This window comes from Leptonotus elevatus, chromosome 5 (assembly GCF_054856555.1).
Source record: "Leptonotus elevatus isolate MCC_2025b chromosome 5, RoL_Lele_1.0, whole genome shotgun sequence".
NCBI classification, from domain to species: domain Eukaryota; kingdom Metazoa; phylum Chordata; class Actinopteri; order Syngnathiformes; family Syngnathidae; genus Leptonotus; species Leptonotus elevatus.
In genome coordinates, this window is record NC_141243.1 from 7453016 (window position 1) to 7470657 (window position 17642).

At 38.7% G+C, this 17642-nt stretch overlaps 2 protein-coding genes across 7 annotated transcripts in view; both read left to right on the plus strand.

Annotated features, from left to right (window-relative positions):
• The window catches only part of LOC147173509 (uncharacterized), a 31691-nt gene extending 16383 nt beyond the window's left edge, over positions 1-15308 (plus strand). The window contains exons 4-6 of one of the 5 annotated variants that reach the window (XR_015094868.1): positions 5144-5223; positions 13961-14054; positions 15173-15308. Coding sequence is in view for 3 of the 5 variants with exons in the window: in XM_086076427.1 (XP_085932553.1) it covers positions 5144-5210; positions 13961-14096 (203 nt within the window). In the remaining 2 variants the exon portion in view is untranslated. Of the gene's footprint in view, positions 1-5143; positions 5224-13960 lie in introns of all 5 variants that reach the window. The other 4 variants (XM_086076428.1, XR_015094869.1, XM_086076430.1 and 1 more) reach the window with 4 other exon arrangements.
• A 1443-nt stretch (positions 15309-16751) lies between these two features.
• The window catches only part of edil3a (EGF like and discoidin domains 3a), an 89565-nt gene continuing 88674 nt past the window's right edge, over positions 16752-17642 (plus strand). The window contains exon 1 of one of the 2 annotated variants that reach the window (XM_086076424.1): positions 16752-17121. In XM_086076424.1, coding sequence (XP_085932550.1) covers positions 17058-17121 — 64 coding nt within the window. In that variant the 5' untranslated portion in view covers positions 16752-17057. The remainder of the gene's footprint in view (positions 17122-17642) is intronic. The other variant, XM_086076426.1, reaches the window with a different exon arrangement.

Here is a 17642-nt window from a genome sequence, read left to right on the forward strand (position 1 = left end):
TATAGAGTTATACAATATATACGATTTTGACAATGAGGACTCTTGACAAGCTAGCCAGGATGAGCCTACTTTATGAGTAATGAAAACTTTACCTTTCGCCAGCTTTTTTTTTCAACCACTATTCAAGCAAATTAATGTCATTTTAATTTAGTGTAACTAGGGGTGTGCAAATTAGTGCGTTAATTTTGAGTTAATTTAACGTTTCTTTAACACCACTAATTTTTGTAAAGCACGATTAATGACCAGACACGTCCACGTCAAAATTTTGCTGTAATACATTTTATAACAATAATAATAATAATGCATATATTTGTGGAGACTGAGGTCAAGTTGTATTTTACAATTTTAAAAATGTGCAGAATTTCACAAGTTACTTCATGTTAAATATCATGTTAGATAGCTCTTAATATGAAAAGAAAAATGCACTGAGTTGTCACCAATGTCTTACAAATGCAATTAGGCCATCTAGTGGCAGAAAAATAACCAACAATATCAATATCATACTCGTTTCTTTCTTCTTCGTCTTTTTTTTTTTTTTTTTTTTACAGTAGAGTACATATTTTTAATTTTAACTCAATTTTATGAATTATTATGAAATGAATGTATCAATAGCTAAAAAATGCAGCCATATTTCTATTAGGATAAAACAAATTCCACTTGTATGTTAACAAGAGTATGAAAACTTAGAAAAAAATATTAAATTTTTTACATTTAGAACGGATATAAATGTGCCGATTAATCGTAAGTCAATTATTGATGTCATGCAATTAATTATGATTAAAAATGTCAATTGCTTGACCCTAATTTGAACATATTTTTACACACTACTACTAGCCTAAGTGATCCTTGGGTGTCCGGCCCGCCGCATTTACCGAGGCAGATGAGGTCGCCCATGTAGCCGCCTTGTTGCGTTCCAGTGAGAATACAATGAAGTGTTTTTTTGTGTGTGTGTCAGTGTGTGTAAGTAATTTCACCAATTATGTATTCATCTTAATACCAATTTCTTATTAAACAAAAACTTTGAAGATTACCAAACCCAAAAAATAAATAAATAAATGTATAATCTGTAGTTTGATTAAGTGTCAGTATTTTTGCCAATCTGGCATATATTTTACAGCCACGGGGAGTTTTCACCAGTTAAGCCTTTAAGGCTGCTTCGTTTCAGGCTGTCAAGTGCTCCCAACATGCTCACAGCATGAAACCAAGTCATGTTTGAGCCTTTTAGGCCAAAGAGGACTCCTGACGCGTGCCTGTTATCAAAAGTGTGACTAAAGCACTCACTATTAGCAGTTTGTTTTAGACAAACCTGTCCACACATATACCAGAACCAGTAGAACACTGCTGGGAATTCAAAATTGTCGTGTTCATACAATATGACACACTAAAGGGAGCTCCCACTGGAAGCAGGCCACACATAGTGAATATAAACTGGCCAAGAAACACAGCGCTCTGGGGTTTATCAGTATTTCACATCCTTCTTAGATGTGGAATACAAATGTTACAATTAAAACAAACATCAGGCATTTGTTGTGAATCCAAAATCTTTTGGAACCTGTTCATCACAGAATCTTATAAGTGCACACTTATACCACAGTAATTTTCACGGTGCTAGAAAACACTTTTCTTTCATCTGGAATATTTAACATTGCATGTCTGCTAAAGTCTTGGGAATTTACAATGAAGGACCTTAAACTTAAACTCACACTTCATATAATTTCCAAATTTGCTTGCCTTCCACTAAATATTTTTTGTTTTGTGTGTTGCTTATCCAAACTAGTAGTTTTGACATAATGCTGTTTGAATGAAGGAAAATTCCAATCAGTATTTTTACCCTCAACTGATGTGGTTATTTGACCCAAGATAATATTCATGCATGACCCTGGGTATTAAACAATTTTACAAATGTGATTACATCAACAGTCATCTTAACCCAAAAACAAAAGCAGACAATGTTCTCCTGAGTGAATACAAAAAAAAAAAACTCTTGCTGGAGAACCCATAATAACTAGGAGTGGGAATCTTTGAATGTCTCACGATTCGATTATATTCCGATTTTTGGGCCTGCGATTCGATTCAGAATCGATTTTCAATTAAGAAAGATTTTTGATTCAAAATGATTTAAATGACAATGATTTTTGCTTCAATCTATAGATGTGCAAGGAATTGTCATGATCTACTCCAGTCTGACTCGCTAATGCTAATTAGCGCACTACTCGCGGCACTTTTATCACTCAAAAGAACGGCTCCACACTACAAAAAAAAGAATTTTTATTGGAATAACTTGATCGTGACTTTTCCCTTTTACTCTCTAATGTGGCTACAACTTAACAGTGTATTAGACCGCGTGGAACCACACTGCCCCTCAGTGGCCAAACCGGGTACAACATGAACAGCGCTCCAAATAAAGGCACACACAGACAAAGGCAAGACAGTATAAAAATATTTAAATAAAATTAGGAGATCGATTCTGAATCGTACTAAATGAAAATCGCGATTCTTATGAGAATCGATTTTTTGGGCACACCGCTAATAATAACACATCCATGACAGGACAGTGAAGGATTGGCTTGATTATGCTCACCACCGCAACTTCGTCCATCCTTATGTGAGAGAGGCAAGGAGAGACAGAAGATCAATAAAAATACAGAGCAACACAAGGAATATTGAGTGTTTGGATCTCATGAACAAGAATCTTTCTCTAAATGCCAGTCCAAAAGAAATCTGTCACTCATATCTGACAACTTCAAAAGACAATTACTCGTGAAAAAGGGAGGTTTTGACAGTTAATTATTTCCATACCAAAAAAAAAGCTAGAAGCTTGTTATAATTTAAATCAAACAAGAGAGCTGTCCAGATTGTTTAATTAAATTTAAGAAATATTGATATTAAGCAGACAGGTCATGTCTGGCAAACATCCACACAGTCTACTAACTGACAACATGCAAAATAATGTTTACATCTGTAATGACCAAGTGTTTTTGTATTCCATATTAAAACATTTAAAAAAAGAATCATCAAGCCATATTTCACATCAAGCATGCAAATGATCCTAAGTAAATATAAGAAGATGCAGGTAAATTGAATTTTTGTTTAGCCAAGCATGACTATGGCTGGAGCTTTTGTTTGTCTGGTTACTGATACTTGCACACACCCAGAGAGTTATCGTTTCCATGGATACGGACGTGGGTGATGCTGTTGGGGACTCGAGGGAGACCTTCTTCTTACGCGGGTTCAGTTACTCTGAGGGCCCACGTTCCCTATTACAGCGTGTGCTCTTGGAAATCGTGATCATTTACTGCCTAAAGATAGTCATTCAAAGCCCAGCCGCTGCATTTCTTTTTTCTTTTTTTTACACATTTAAATGCATGGCTCATTGTGCTACACTTTTGTTATGTTAAAACAAAAAGTGCAGTCCCTGCAATTGAAACCAATTGATGACAGGATTAACATCAAAGTGTGGTCTTTTCTATAGGCAATTATGGAACTTGGTGTTCTATAATATGATGCACTTGGCTTTGTGTAATGTAGCGAACTCGGGGAATACGGAAGTCAAGCTCTGAATTTGGAAGTTTAGCTTGATATTGCTCAAATAAGCAGCATTTACCGGCCTTGTCATTTCATACCACTTGTTGACATGATTTTTGAATATTCCTATTTGTCGTACATTGTATGGGATATAGGAATGAAGATTTTTGCAAGCGATGCAACTCCACTGTCAGCAGTCATTGCCGTTGACGTCCTTGAAACACAGTACTTGCTCATGCCCACTCTTTGAAGTGTGTGCATTATTCATTCTTTTAATACTTACAAACTGTTTGCTTTGAATTAGACCCTTTTTGACATATGACTGCAAAAAGAAGTTCAAGGGATGTTCGATACCACTTTTTTTGTGTGTACGTGCGTGCGTGCGTGCGTGCGTGCGTGCGTGCGTGTGAGTGTGTGTGTATTCATTAGTTCACCAAAAACCTATTAAAAAATCCCATACCGTTCACCTAAACCGAACACCGCCGTCAGGAGACCCGAGGAAGGACCAAAGAAAAGAAAGGAAAGTGAAATCCAGCACCGACCAGACACCACCCACCGGGCCACCAACCAGAGTCCTTCACCAACCCCAGAATCACCTAAATTCCAACAAATCAGGGAGACCTCAAGAGACCAAAGGAGAGACTGAGGAAAGGAAGGAAGGACAGACGAAGCAGAGTGAGATCCACAGACATCAGCTTCCACCGATTCAATGACCTGAGGAAGAAGCAGATTGTGTCTGAGTTTCGATAGATGCTGGTGTGGTGGATCTGGCATGCATGAAAATCTCCACCAAAAAGGGGAGCCGTCGACCCCTACCAGGACAGAGCAAGCGCAACACCTCAGGGCCCCAGGCTGCGGCAGCGCCAAAGGACGACCCCCGGGCCCCGCCGGGGCCACCGGCCGGAGAGCAAACCCAGGAGCAGGAGCGCCCCCCACTCCAACACGGCCCGCGCCCCCAACCCAACGCAGCAGGACGGGGCACTGCAGGCCCGCCAGGCACCCCACCGGTCCACAGCCCCCGCTCCTCCCATGTCCCCCCCGCCCCCCAAACCAACCCAGCCCCAGCCGCCCCCAAACCCCCAGCACGCCACCCCTCACCCGCAGCACGCCACCCCAGCACGCCAACCCCAGCACGCCACCCTCAGCACGCCCCCCCCCCCCCCCAACAAAGCCGCCCCACCCCGACCCCACCCCCACCAACCGGCAGCCCCCCAGCTCCCGGGGACCCCCCGCACCCAGGCATCGCCGCCGAAGAGGGGCCGGACAGCGGAGCGAAGTCATGTGATTAATTATGATTACAAATTGTAATCGCCTGACGCCCCAAATTTTTAATAATGTTTTCTTTTCTTTTTTCTTTTTTAAAAAAAACATTAAAACTTTTTCTATTAGTTTAACCCCCCCCCCTCTTTTGTTAACAAGAGTATGAAAACCTAGAATTGTTTTTGTACATTTCAAACAGATATAAAATTTGTGATTAATCGTGAGTTAACTATTGAAATCATGCAAAAATTTCAGTCATATTTTACCGACGTCTACTAAAAAAAATCCTGTTAATGATGGCAATCTTGAAACAGTGAAAGGGTACATGCCATTAATGTTTGTATTTCTGATGTTACAGTTATCAAGTTCGGTGGGGTTGAGCGAAGATGGACTTTTGTGCAGGAAAGCAGGGCGAGGAGGCAAAGGTGCTCAAAAATGGTGATTAATTAAACAAAAAAAAGAAGGTAAACAAGGTACTTGCAAACAAACAACAAAATCTACATAGTCCAAGAACATATGGGAAAGTAACAACTAAACAGGAAACATGACGTGGAAAGGACATAGACGCGGCTGAACGAAAACAGGAAACTAAGGCCCTGTTCACACGGAAGCACGGAAGCATGTTGTTTTTCCTCAAAAAAATCTTGTGCAGACAGAAACGTTTCAAGACATGCGAGTGTCCAAAAGAAGACGCTGAGGACATTTAATTTGTTGTAATGTATATGCCAAGTCTGGAGTGGCGCTGTAGCGCAGCCACAGGGAGTTAACAGAAAGCGTAGAAGAAGAATCAGCGAAGAAGACGAACCGCTGATGTGATAGCCGAAGCCGCGAGGCCGCCATATCACTCCTCCCATGAAACATTTCTTGGCATCGAAATTGGACAACATTTGAGACAGTACTTAGTAAAAACAGCATGATTTACGTTTTCAATTTGTTCAACATAAACAAGAGGACTTCAGACATTTTACAACTTGTGTGGATACAATGAAACGGGCTTTCATGTGGACAAGGCCTGATTGGCTGACACAAAAAGAGTAGGAAGACAAGCACAGATGGATGTGATAAAACTTGACGAAACAAAGGGGGACACAAGGAAAACGTAGCAAAACAGACCATGACTGAAAAAAGGGAACACATGAGAGCAAAACCTAACAAAAACCAAACCCAAAACATGACAGTAGTGGCATTGGTCTTAAATAACAGTAGCTATGTAAAAAAGGTTAAAAAAAAAAATGTCTTGAAAATAAATGGCACCAAAGTCAAGTGAGACCGGCTTTAGCCAGACTCTCGACTCTGAACATGATAATCAATTTTAAAAAACGGATGGTTGGATAAGGGAAAGCAGATTTTCTATCATCACTGTCACATCCGCAAAGTTTGCTAATTATATTGCAGCGTCCCAGTTACCGCAGTGACTGCGGAAAGCAACAGAGACAGAGAGAGAGAGAGAGAAAAGAGACTTTTAGAAGGCTGCTGGAAGATGATTCTCACGTTTTAAAGTAACAACGACAAGTGTGATGTTTGTTAAAAATGGCCATGATGAAGTTCTAAATCTTTCTTGTCATTGCCTGTCATAAGCTCAGTTAGCTGCTCACATTCCATGTGAATTATTTACATATTCCGGCAGGGGTGCTTAAATATTACTGTTTCATGTCAGCCTTGGTAAGAATAACCGAAAACACACACTGACAGCTATCATATTCTACTGACACTGTGTGCTGTTTGAAGAACCTACCCAATGAAACTGTCATTTCAGTGGCCACCGTAGCGTTGATCAACCTATTAGCAGTTAGCACGTAGCTTTATGCAGGATGACTAGCACCCTTCTTACTGTCTGCAAGATGTTCGATTAGTTCTGCTTCAGCTGATTAGCTTCCATGAAAACAACTTTTCACAAATGCTTCTTCCAGATAAACATTTTCTATCAGTACTTGTTAACGGGAAGCTTCTGCATTGTACAATAGAAGGGCAGTGGATTATCAAATGAATACAAGCAATTGCTTACATTAGAAATGAGGTGACACTTGTTACAACTGTCTATCACATGACCATAGCACATTATTTAAATAATCTATGGAAAAAAAATCCTCTCTGGCTCCAAAAGCATAAACCTTTAAACCGATAACATTTCTTATCACTAAATTATAAATACGTCACGCTACCAACGAGCTAGCTACGGCTACAATAGTCTTGCTTACAGTTTATATACAGTTCACATCTGGTGAGGGGCGTGGCTTTGGTCTGAGACTCAAGAAGGGAATAGTGAAGTGAGGCTACATTTAAATCTTCGTAGCAGTTAGAAAAATTGCAAAATACCCATTGATTAGATTGCTTTTTCCTCAGTCAGGCCCCGAATGTTTAGTTTCATGAATTCATTTGAATTGTATCAGCTAATGTAACTGCAGCAGGGTCAAAATACAGTAGTCAAGGAAGTGCTTAATTGAATGTAATTTTGCATCATTAGACTCATTCAATGCTCTTCGTTACTCGTCGAAGACAAAGTTAAGGGGAAAAAAATAAACTTTCTTCCAAACCAGAAAACAGTACACCACTGTGGTTGACTTCTTATGCATGGAAATTTGGCGTAAAGGGTCACTTCCCTTCTTTTAATCTGCTCCTTTTCCACGCTTGCAATGTCTGTGGCAGCCTTGGTTTTGATGGATCATTCTTGTGTTGACGCGCTGGAAACACTGCTTGGCTGTAGAACAGTTCCCCGCACAGTGAGTAAATTTGCTGGAAATGTATGACACAATGTAGGTAATCCAATTATTTCTCTCTTTTTATTTATTCACTGCCATTGACGGCTATAGACGTCAAAAATTCATTTGAACTATTTCTAATTTTTTTCTACTTTTGTTAACAAGAGTATGAAAACACACAAAAAAATTGTACATTTAGGACAGATATAAAATTTGTGATTAAGCGTGAGTTAACTATTGAAGTCATGCGATCAATTACAATTAAAAAAAATGTCCCTAATTTTTAATAATCTTCTTTTTTTTTAATTAGGGGCATCAGGTGATTAAACATTTTAATTGTAATTAATCACATGACAACTAGTTAACTAAAGATTAATCACAATTTTATATCTGTTCTAAATGCACAATCATTTTTTCTAGGTTTTCATACTCTTGTTAACAAAAGTGGGGGAAAAATGTGAAACTAATAGAAATAGTTTAAATGAATTTTTGACGTCTATAGCCGTCGATGGCAGTGAATGAGTTAAAAAGCTGAAGGTCACTCATTAACTGTTAATTGTTCATCTATATTTGTACTCAAGTTATTGAAAAATAAGTAAAAGTATTAGATTAATATGATGAGATAGATCTTCTCTAGGTTACTTTTTCTGATGAACCAGAAATAGGTGACACATTCAATGACTTGTAAATAGGCTGGTCCTTTTCTCACACTCTCCATTTAAATTTTTACAAAGGGAACAAAATGAGATATTTGGTAGCAAGATCGGGGAATCATGTGTTCCCTCTTGTAGGCTAACTGTGATCGGTTGGACATTCTCGTTGCTCTCATTGTAATAAATCCTCCCCAACCCATGCAGGAGAATAGCATATTGATCTTTTCGCCAGAAATACGGTCCTTCCCAGCTGTCTCCTTCTGCGGCATCATAGTGTGGTGAAGCCTCAGGCATCTTTCGGAAAGGAGCCTTCTGGGTGAAAAAATATTTTTTAATGACAGTAGCTTCGATTACTAGGCTGTATAGTGACTGCAGTGTGCCAACACAAGCTTTGCGAGTTGAGGGATGAGTTTGCATCATCTACCAAGATGCTGTAAATTAAAGAGAAACCAAACTCTTACCCTAGAACAAAAAAATGTGGGTCAATGTTGTGGAATGATTGAACTACACAAAAACTGAAAGTGCTCATTTGACAAGTCAGACAAGGGGAGTTATAATTTGAGATGCAGATGTGAAATGCCTAAAAATAGACTGGTACCTCTGAATGTGAATGCCACAATCAGGAACCATTTATAGTTCAGACGTTTAGCAGGGGCTGTATTTTTTGTTGTTAAAATATTTTTCAAACAAGTATTGTTTGCTTGTACACATGTGACCTCACTAGTCTCAACACGACATTCTGATTAACATTACATTTGTGGAATATGAGTTAAGCAGCAAAATCCAGCCGTTTTTATCCATCTCAGGGGGCGGCCATTTTGCCACTTGCTGTCGACTGAAGATGACATCAATGTTGCTCAGATCTCAGGTAACAACCAATCAAAGGTCAATCTTCAGAAAACAGGTTCAATGTGATTGCTCGGCAAAATGGCCGCCCCCTGAGATGGACAAAAATAGCTGGATTTTTCTTCATAGATCATATTCCACAAATAATAATAGTAATATTAATCAGAATGTCATGTTACTACTACCAAGGTCACATATAACATATTATTGTCAAGAAATGTTTAAGGTTGACTTCCACTTTAAAAGGGATATACAAAAAATACAAAATAAAAATAAATAAATAAACACACATTTTAGGGTTGCTGACTCTTGATTTAGGGGTGCCCCAATTTAGTAAACACCACCCCCCACCCCCCATTTCAACACAAAATGCATCAAAACTCACACAATGATCACTTGTTTCCAGGTGTGGCATCTTGGCATGAAACCGTGCACAGTTTATTTTGCCAAGAAGCTAAAATAATCTAGATACAGCATCGAGCAGTGTAGTGATATGTCAACAATTATCAAGAACGGATCTTATACTTTCCCAGGTGTAAATAGATCAAGATGGGGACATCTTCTCCTCGACCTACAAATAAATTGAATGAATAAATAAATAAATAAATTAATTAATTCCTTTAAAATGTAACACTGCCAGGTTCACTTCCTTGTGATCTAACTATTTTTATTTTCTCACAATTCACTGAGGTGTAAGGGGTAACAAACACAATTGATATAAAGTATTTTAGAATCTTTTATCCTAATAGCAGCATGGGAAAAAAATGTCAGAGCAGATTGTGTTTGACCTTTTGAGGTATCACTGTAATTAGTGCCACTTTACTTCAATAGGTTGACTACAAACTAGCATTACAGTGTTTTCCCAAATTTTTCGCTGGCGATACGGTCCAAGCGCACCACAATGAGTGAATTTCCACAAAGTAGAGGTTGACTTTTTGGGGGGGGGGGGGGGGTACGACTCCACTAAGCCATTACAAATCTCACTAAACGGCTCTCACCCGTCTAAACACTTGTTACACTAAATTTGACTTTTTAAGTATGCAAAATGTAGAATAAATATGGAGTGGAGCTGCTGCAGATTTTTTGCTTTTTTTTTATTATCTCAAAAAGACTTACCTGGACATTAAATCGAGTTACGAATGTCACAAATTAATCACAAATGAATATCCACGATAGAGTGAAACTGCAGTAACTGAAATGCAAATTAGCTGAACTGATACAATAGTAAAAAACGTAATTCGAGAAGAGTAAAATGGACTACTCAGCATTTCCGGACAATTATTGAAAGTTTCCAGAGTTTGAGGCGACGAACAAATTCTTGACTCAGTCACGGTGGTGGTGGAAACCTTGTATGGGCATACCATCGTTATTACAGTTGCACACTGGGACTGATTTCTGGAAAATGCTCCACTTAAGTTTGCTGAATATCTCTGAAACACAAAGAATACTTTGGATTCAAGGCAATTTCAAGAAAGTATGAAAGAGGATCTAATGACGTTGTAGCTGCCTTTGAAAGTCGGAAATCCTGCCAGCGATTGTGTAACGGTAGCACTGAAGTCAGCAAGAAGATGTTTGCTGATGAAAATGTGAGCCGTCTATGCTGATGCCAGGCGGCTCAGTGGTCTGGGATCAGCGGAAGAGTGGAGAGAGATGCTTACAGTGGGTAACATGACTCCACTGTGCTGAGGGAGGATGGGAAAATATGATACAATGCAATATTCTCTTTGGAATGAATTCAATGTATTTTCTCCAACAGCGTCAAATTTAGTGTTGCTTGCCTTTCTTACCACGTCCCACTCGCTCCCTGTCTCTCCCACTCTCTCCATCCATCCCTTCTGTTTCCATCCTGCTCCTTCCCTTCGCGCCACCAGAAGCAGCAGTAGAAGCACACTTTCCCTTTGCCTCGGGCTTTTGTAAGACTGTCTTTGTGGCGAGTGCAAAGCGAGGGAGAAACAAGACTCTAGCCTAGAAGTTTGATTGGGAGGGACGAAAACCTGGAGACATGCAAGATGAGAGTAAGATTGAGTGGTTGTGAAAAACTATTTTGGTCAAGTGAGTGGTGGTGAGGAAGAGTGAAATGCTGATGGAATCACAGACTGGAAAAAGGGGGATAAACTGCTTATCGCCTTACTGGTTGTTTTGAAGAGGTTAACCTCATTAATTTAGCGGTTATGGAAATGTTGAGGGCATGACATGTCATAAAGCCTTTTGCTAATGGTACATATTCACACTCAGAAATATTTCAAGCCTAACTTAAGATTTATTTAATTTTTTTACATGACAAATTCCCATTTACTTTTATTTATTTTCAGATAATTCTAATACAAACCTACCAAATAAGACTTATATGATACATATTCATTAGTCTAATAAAGCCTATTTATTTGAAATGCATAAAGTATATGGTTTGAATTGCATAATAATCAGGTTACCTATACACGATAAATATACTGCTATATGAAAAACATGTCAGTTTTTTTCTCCATTTAAATATTTTTTTAATTTTTTTGGGATGCAGAAAAAAAGTAATTATACTTTATTAATACTAAATCATAAACCTGAGGATTATACAATTCAAATAAATATACCTTATTAGACTAATGAACATGTATCATAAGTTTTATTTTGTAGGTTTGTGTTAAAAAAAATGATGTTGAAAAAAATGACATAAATCTTAAGTTAGGCTTGCAGTTGCAATGCAAACTCAGTTCGTCGTCAAGTTTTAATTATAACCTATTTCTGCCTCCTTGATGCAATCAGAGGTGGCAAATCCAGGTCCTGAAAGTAAAAACCCTTCCACAGTTTGACTTTAGCCACAGATGCTAGCTAGCAAGTTCCTTAGCTCCCGGGTGCTCGTTTACCTGCTAGCAAGCTCCCTCTGTGCTTGTTTACCTGCCAGTGAGCTCGCTAGCTGGTTAGCACAAGGGGCTCAAGACAACCTGGATTAACCCGGTTAGTCGAATAAAGTTTTTGTATCTTTCAAGGGGAGTATTCGTTTTTGGCATCCTGCCCCGTCAACTCTCAAACTTTGTAAGTAATGAAAACATGGCGCCTCATCTCAGTGGCTAGAATAAAATAAAAAAGTAAATGAATCAAATATGAGAAGGTCACTGTGTTTTCCAGCCCGTTGCTCATCCTAAGCGTGTCCCCGTGGGTCTTAATGAGGATGGATGTGAGCTGTGCAGGACTCAGTGGTCTGAGTTCAGCCACTCAAAAAAGCAAGCGAAGGGCAAACGAGACGAGGAAAGTTGAGTTAGAGAAGGGGACTGATGTTTCAGATAAACGACCATGTGAAGGATTTAGTGTGGCGCGCTGAGGGACTATTCTTAGCGTCGAGTGGAAGGAGGTCAAAAGGTCTTCCTTGTGGTTTCTATAGAAGCAAACGTCCAATGCGGATTATTTTATTGCTTGTAACTACAGTCAACAAATGCTTATACCGGGTAAACAACACATCCTTAATAATTCTAGGCACTCAGAAGAAATACTCTTCCCCATGTTCAATATATTGTCAGTGAATTTGTGAACTGTAACCAACCCTATGGAGGACCAAAAATGCCCAAAAATTAAATAAATACATAAAAGTGAAAAGAAAAACGAATATAAAAAATCATTAAAAATAATTAAATACAAAAAAAAAGAATATAAATGAACAAGATTTAAAAAAAATAGAAATAAATATACAAAGAAATGTGGAAATAAATACAAAAATAAATATATGAATACAATTAAATTACAATTAATTACAAATTGATAAATAAAAATGCTTTGCTCTATTTTTTTTCTATATACATATTTTTCTTTTTTCTTTTTTTAAAAATATTTTCTTTATTTTTTATTTTGCCATTTTTGGTCCTCCACACAACCCCATTAAATTGTTTCAGGAAAATTATTTTTAATTAATAAACCTGCTTCGTGAAAGTAACTGAAACCCTGTTTTCTGTAAAAGCTAAGGCTGACAATATAAAACTGTGCAAAATATGATTGTTGGGACAGAAGGAGGTATCTCATTAAGGTGTGAGGGAATTGGGATGATTTATAGGACTTGACTGAGTGCATAAAGTTAGAGGTCTATATCTGCATTAAACAAAAGGACATCTGATATCTTTCATGATTCATGAAGCAGACGTTGCAAATAACTCAAGGTCAGGCTGATAACTATGCGATGTCGGATGATGATGATATCCTCTACGGTCAAAGTCTTGTGGAAAAGGAAAGAGTTTTAGGATACTTCTGTGAGTTAGCGCACTAAACTCAATGCAGGATGTTTCAATGTATTCAATTTTGCAACAATACATGTCAGTCAGGGTAATGAATCAGGTGTCGGGGTGTGAGATCTATTGGATGTCTATAGTGTGGGGATTTGTATTCGAAAACATGAGGGATATTGGGAGGGTTTGCATCTCTGGTAGGGTTAATGGTATGATTGTTCATTTAATGAGATTGCGTTAAGTATACCTTTGCAGGCTTAATCTTGTCATGCATTCCATTTACACTTAGACTTATACATCCAACAGGTAATGAATTATAATAAGTACATAAGAACTCTATCTGTAATTATTGTGCATGATCTAAACTGTAATTACAGTGCTCGTTGTGAGTTAATGGGCATGTAAATTTGGAACAGCGAAAGTGCAATTGTCAGAATCATTTAACCCTTGCTCCTACAGTAATACAACCGTGAAGAAACACCTTGTGAAAAAGAAAGATTATATTATATACCTACATTAGTTCACAGTATAGAACACATTTCACACTGCATCATTAATCTGAACTCTTCCAAGATCATCACGTAATTTCTGGTAAGAGCAGATGAGGTTGGGCTGGGATAGTAATGCCTTGACGGTTCAATCCATGCGGTCCTCTAGGGATTGTTGGTGACCAATCCCATCTGATTTATGGGTGAGAAGCATTGAACACGCTGGTTGCTAGCCAATCCCAGGACATATATATGTTGTTGTTTTTTTTACCTGGCGGCAGGTCCAGTTGGCCGCATGACATCAACCCCGTCCAGTACACGGATATGACGAGGGACGTCCCTGAAACTGCTGGACTATTTCACAGACACAAGAGGGTAGGGAGGAGCATCATTTTTATAATGTGTAAATGTAAATAAATCCATAAATTAAAGTTCCCTGTATCTCACCTAGCGACAAATGCTAATGTAGCTAATTTAGGGTTTTCGTCAGGGTTGGTAAAAGGTTTCAAAAGATCTTCGCATACAGTGAATTTTTTTTGAATATGTTCGAAATGTCTTTGCGACAAGTAAAAACTGTCTTGAACAACTTACAAATCCTGATAAAAACCCTAAATTGGCTACATTCGCAAGTATTCGCCGCTCAGTGAGATACCAGCTTTATCAGCTTTTATTTGTAAAAAGGCCGATGCCGATATTTGGCAGTTTGACATCGGCCCGGCCGATAATCGATCTATCCCTAGTATTCAGTTTTTGAAGGTCTTCTGGAAATGGCCAAAATTACCATAAAATGGCCACATCCAACCAAAATGGAAGACTTCCTGTGTGTTTTAAGGCAACTTTTTTGTGAGTCTGCCTATTATGGATAACATCTACCTGGCTTGGGGGCTGAATTACAAAAACAGTTTTGTGTTTTTATGGCGAGCTGTCAAACGTTGCCATGCTCTGCCACACAAAAATGGCAAAAAGTTAAATTCTTTGCAATATATCATCAACCATCTGTCTGGCATAATTTCTTCAAATTTGATAGCTAAGGGACAAAATCTGTCAAATGTCCTTCTAGGACCTCTTCAATCTGTCAAATTAACATAAAATGACTGCTTAATAGCAAAATGGAAAACATTCACACTCATACTTATGGCAATCTTGAGTTTTTGAGTAACCAACAGAAAAAGTTGGAAATGGTAGACACAAAGATCCAGTTTGCATCTGATGGTTGAGATGCTAATCCCACACATTAGTGGGAGTAAGGGAGCTTTATAGGCAAAAAAAAAAAAAACCTGTGAAAAAAAGTGATCCACGCTCCTCAGGCTTGAACGTGTTACCACAGGGCATGAAAAGAGGTTAGAGCAAAGTTGAAGAGAATGATTCAAAAAGCGAATCTGCAGAGACTGCTTCAGCAGCCTCCATTGTAGTCGAGGATGGGACGGAGAAGTCATCTCCATCATCATGACATTTACCCCTTCGATACTGATGTTTCCCCGTGGGAGCTACAGAGCCGCTGTCGAGTCTCACCGTGATGTATAGACTGCACAGAGATGGAAGGATGCAACAGAATGTCAAGCCAATGAGCAGGCAGCACAGGTGGTAACATCGCATCATGGATGGAACGCCAGCTCACTGTGATGATGTTGTCACGCTACTGTTACAATGACCAAAATAAATTCACCCGCTGGCATTTAATTATGCAGACACCATTCAGAGTAAAACTAAAAATATAGTCCGCTGATAGTATTGCAAGATGGGTTCATTAAGGTTCTGACGAAAACAAATCATCTGAATCAAAACCTTTGTGTTTTAAATGGGTAGAGTGAGGTGACTTACTTGAACTTCTAATAAAAAATAATAGCCATTTTAGTGTGATCAATCCGCAAGCAGTGCTGGGGAAAACTGAACGTCTTTAAGTCCATCCAGTCAAAAAGAGACCCAAGCTACAATCTCTGATGCTCATTTGAAACCCAGATAAAGTTGTGTGTACCCCTAACTCTAATACTTTTCTTGTCAAAACGTGGAAATCCACTGTTGAAATATTAAACTGGCTCTGATGGATGCTGGATCAAAATATAGTTGTCACTGGAAAGTGAATATACCTGTACCTTCAAAATAAGTGTCTAGTTTTAAACCACAGACTAAACTACAGGGGACAATATTGTATGAGGGTTATTCCAAAATTGGAGGACATTTTCCGGCTCTATATGACATTTTAAATATTCCATGCATAAAATACAAAACCATTCATAATAGTTATAAGTACAAGCATCTCCTAAAATGGCTTTGATCTCTCGGCCTTCTCAATTTATAGCCATGCACTTTATCAGATAAAATACATTCTAAATCTTTATTTTTATTCTTATGATTGTTGAAATATTTTATTTTTATTACAGACATTTAAAAAAGTAGTAATTTTAAAAAGTAGTCATGCCTCTCAACATGCATGCAACCTGTTACTAAAACCTTTTCAGCCATCTTGAGGAAAATAAAAAGTGAACTCAACCCTGGTTGTCTTTATTATCTTAAAACGACATTAAAATGAAAGTTCTTTTTTCTTTTATTACGATAACTTTTCTATACTATTCTATAAGTTTTGCCTTCACCATTTAGCTCAGCTTACACAGCTAGCATGTAAAACTCTAACCATTAGCATTGTTTATGCAACTCTGTATCACTAATATTAGTCAAATAAAAAAATACTTTCTTCATTGTAAAGTATATGTTTTCAGAATCAGATAACTGAGAAAATGTAACAGGATTGCGCCAAAAAACTGCCAAAATAGATATGACAAAATAAATATCTCATAGAACAGTTGATGGCTGAAGTCTTTTTCTTGACAACATAAAAAAAGGGTCGGCTATTTGGAATTTTGGTAGCTAATGCTGGAATAACCCAAAACAAATATGCCAAATAATATGCAATTCTAATAAATGTCAAATAAAAAGTCAAAGATTAATATTAAAGGGAGAAAAAACACCTTGAAGTCACATCTGGAGTCTTTCTCCACTTATGACGTGACTGGGATTTGGCGAGTTCCTTAACCTTTATTTTGTAGGGCTATACCGGAAACGTTTGCCACGGTACCTTGCTGAGCTTGACGGTGGCCCTGGCGCGTTGCGCGCACGCACGCTCCTCTATCTCCACTCACTGCGGTAGTAACGGGCCAAGCAGACACCAGACAACCTCGCTCCACTTGTTCCGGCGTGTCTCTCCACTCCACTTGCACCACAGAGGAGGACTTTTATCAAACAGGACATATTTTTTCCGCTCCAGTACTCTCCTGCGGGTGACGGAAGGACAACTTTTAGTTGATCTCGTCGTGATTTTCCCTCCCCCCCCCTTCTCTTCCATCTTTGCCGAAGAAGCACGTCTCTTCTGGTTCCGAGAGGATGGGACCGCTCCTCCTCTCCATCGCGCTCTGCGTGAGCGCTGCTGTCCCGCAGCATGTGATGGGTGAGTGGGGAATGCCTTCCACTTGATAACGCACGAAGTGATGACTGTTTGCTGAAAATAACCAGTTGTGTTTTGAGCGTAAACCGTACTGCCATTGTGTATGAATCCCGTGCGTAATTGGAATTACACATTACTGTAACTAGACCATATTTTCCTTTCGTTATTTTTGAAGTGAGTCTCCTCTAACTAGCAAGGAATTTACACCAACACGTTTGTTATTTGTCTGCCAAGGGGCGTTTGGAAAGCATATTTCAAGGAGAATGCACTCTCATTCCTGAGCTGGGTTTGGTGCCACTGGATAACAAGCTGATCAGACAGAGAGACGTCACTTTCAATTCCCCCTCAAACTGAATTACCTGAGGGCTAAAAGATAAAAAGGCTTGTTTGCCATGGTATTAGGGGGAGACCTTTTAACGTGGCGCCTTTTAGAATGACTTGAGGACAAATGAAATACAATTGTGCTCATCCATTGTGCACGGATGAAAATTCACACTGTTAGTCTATTGCCCCAAAATAATTAC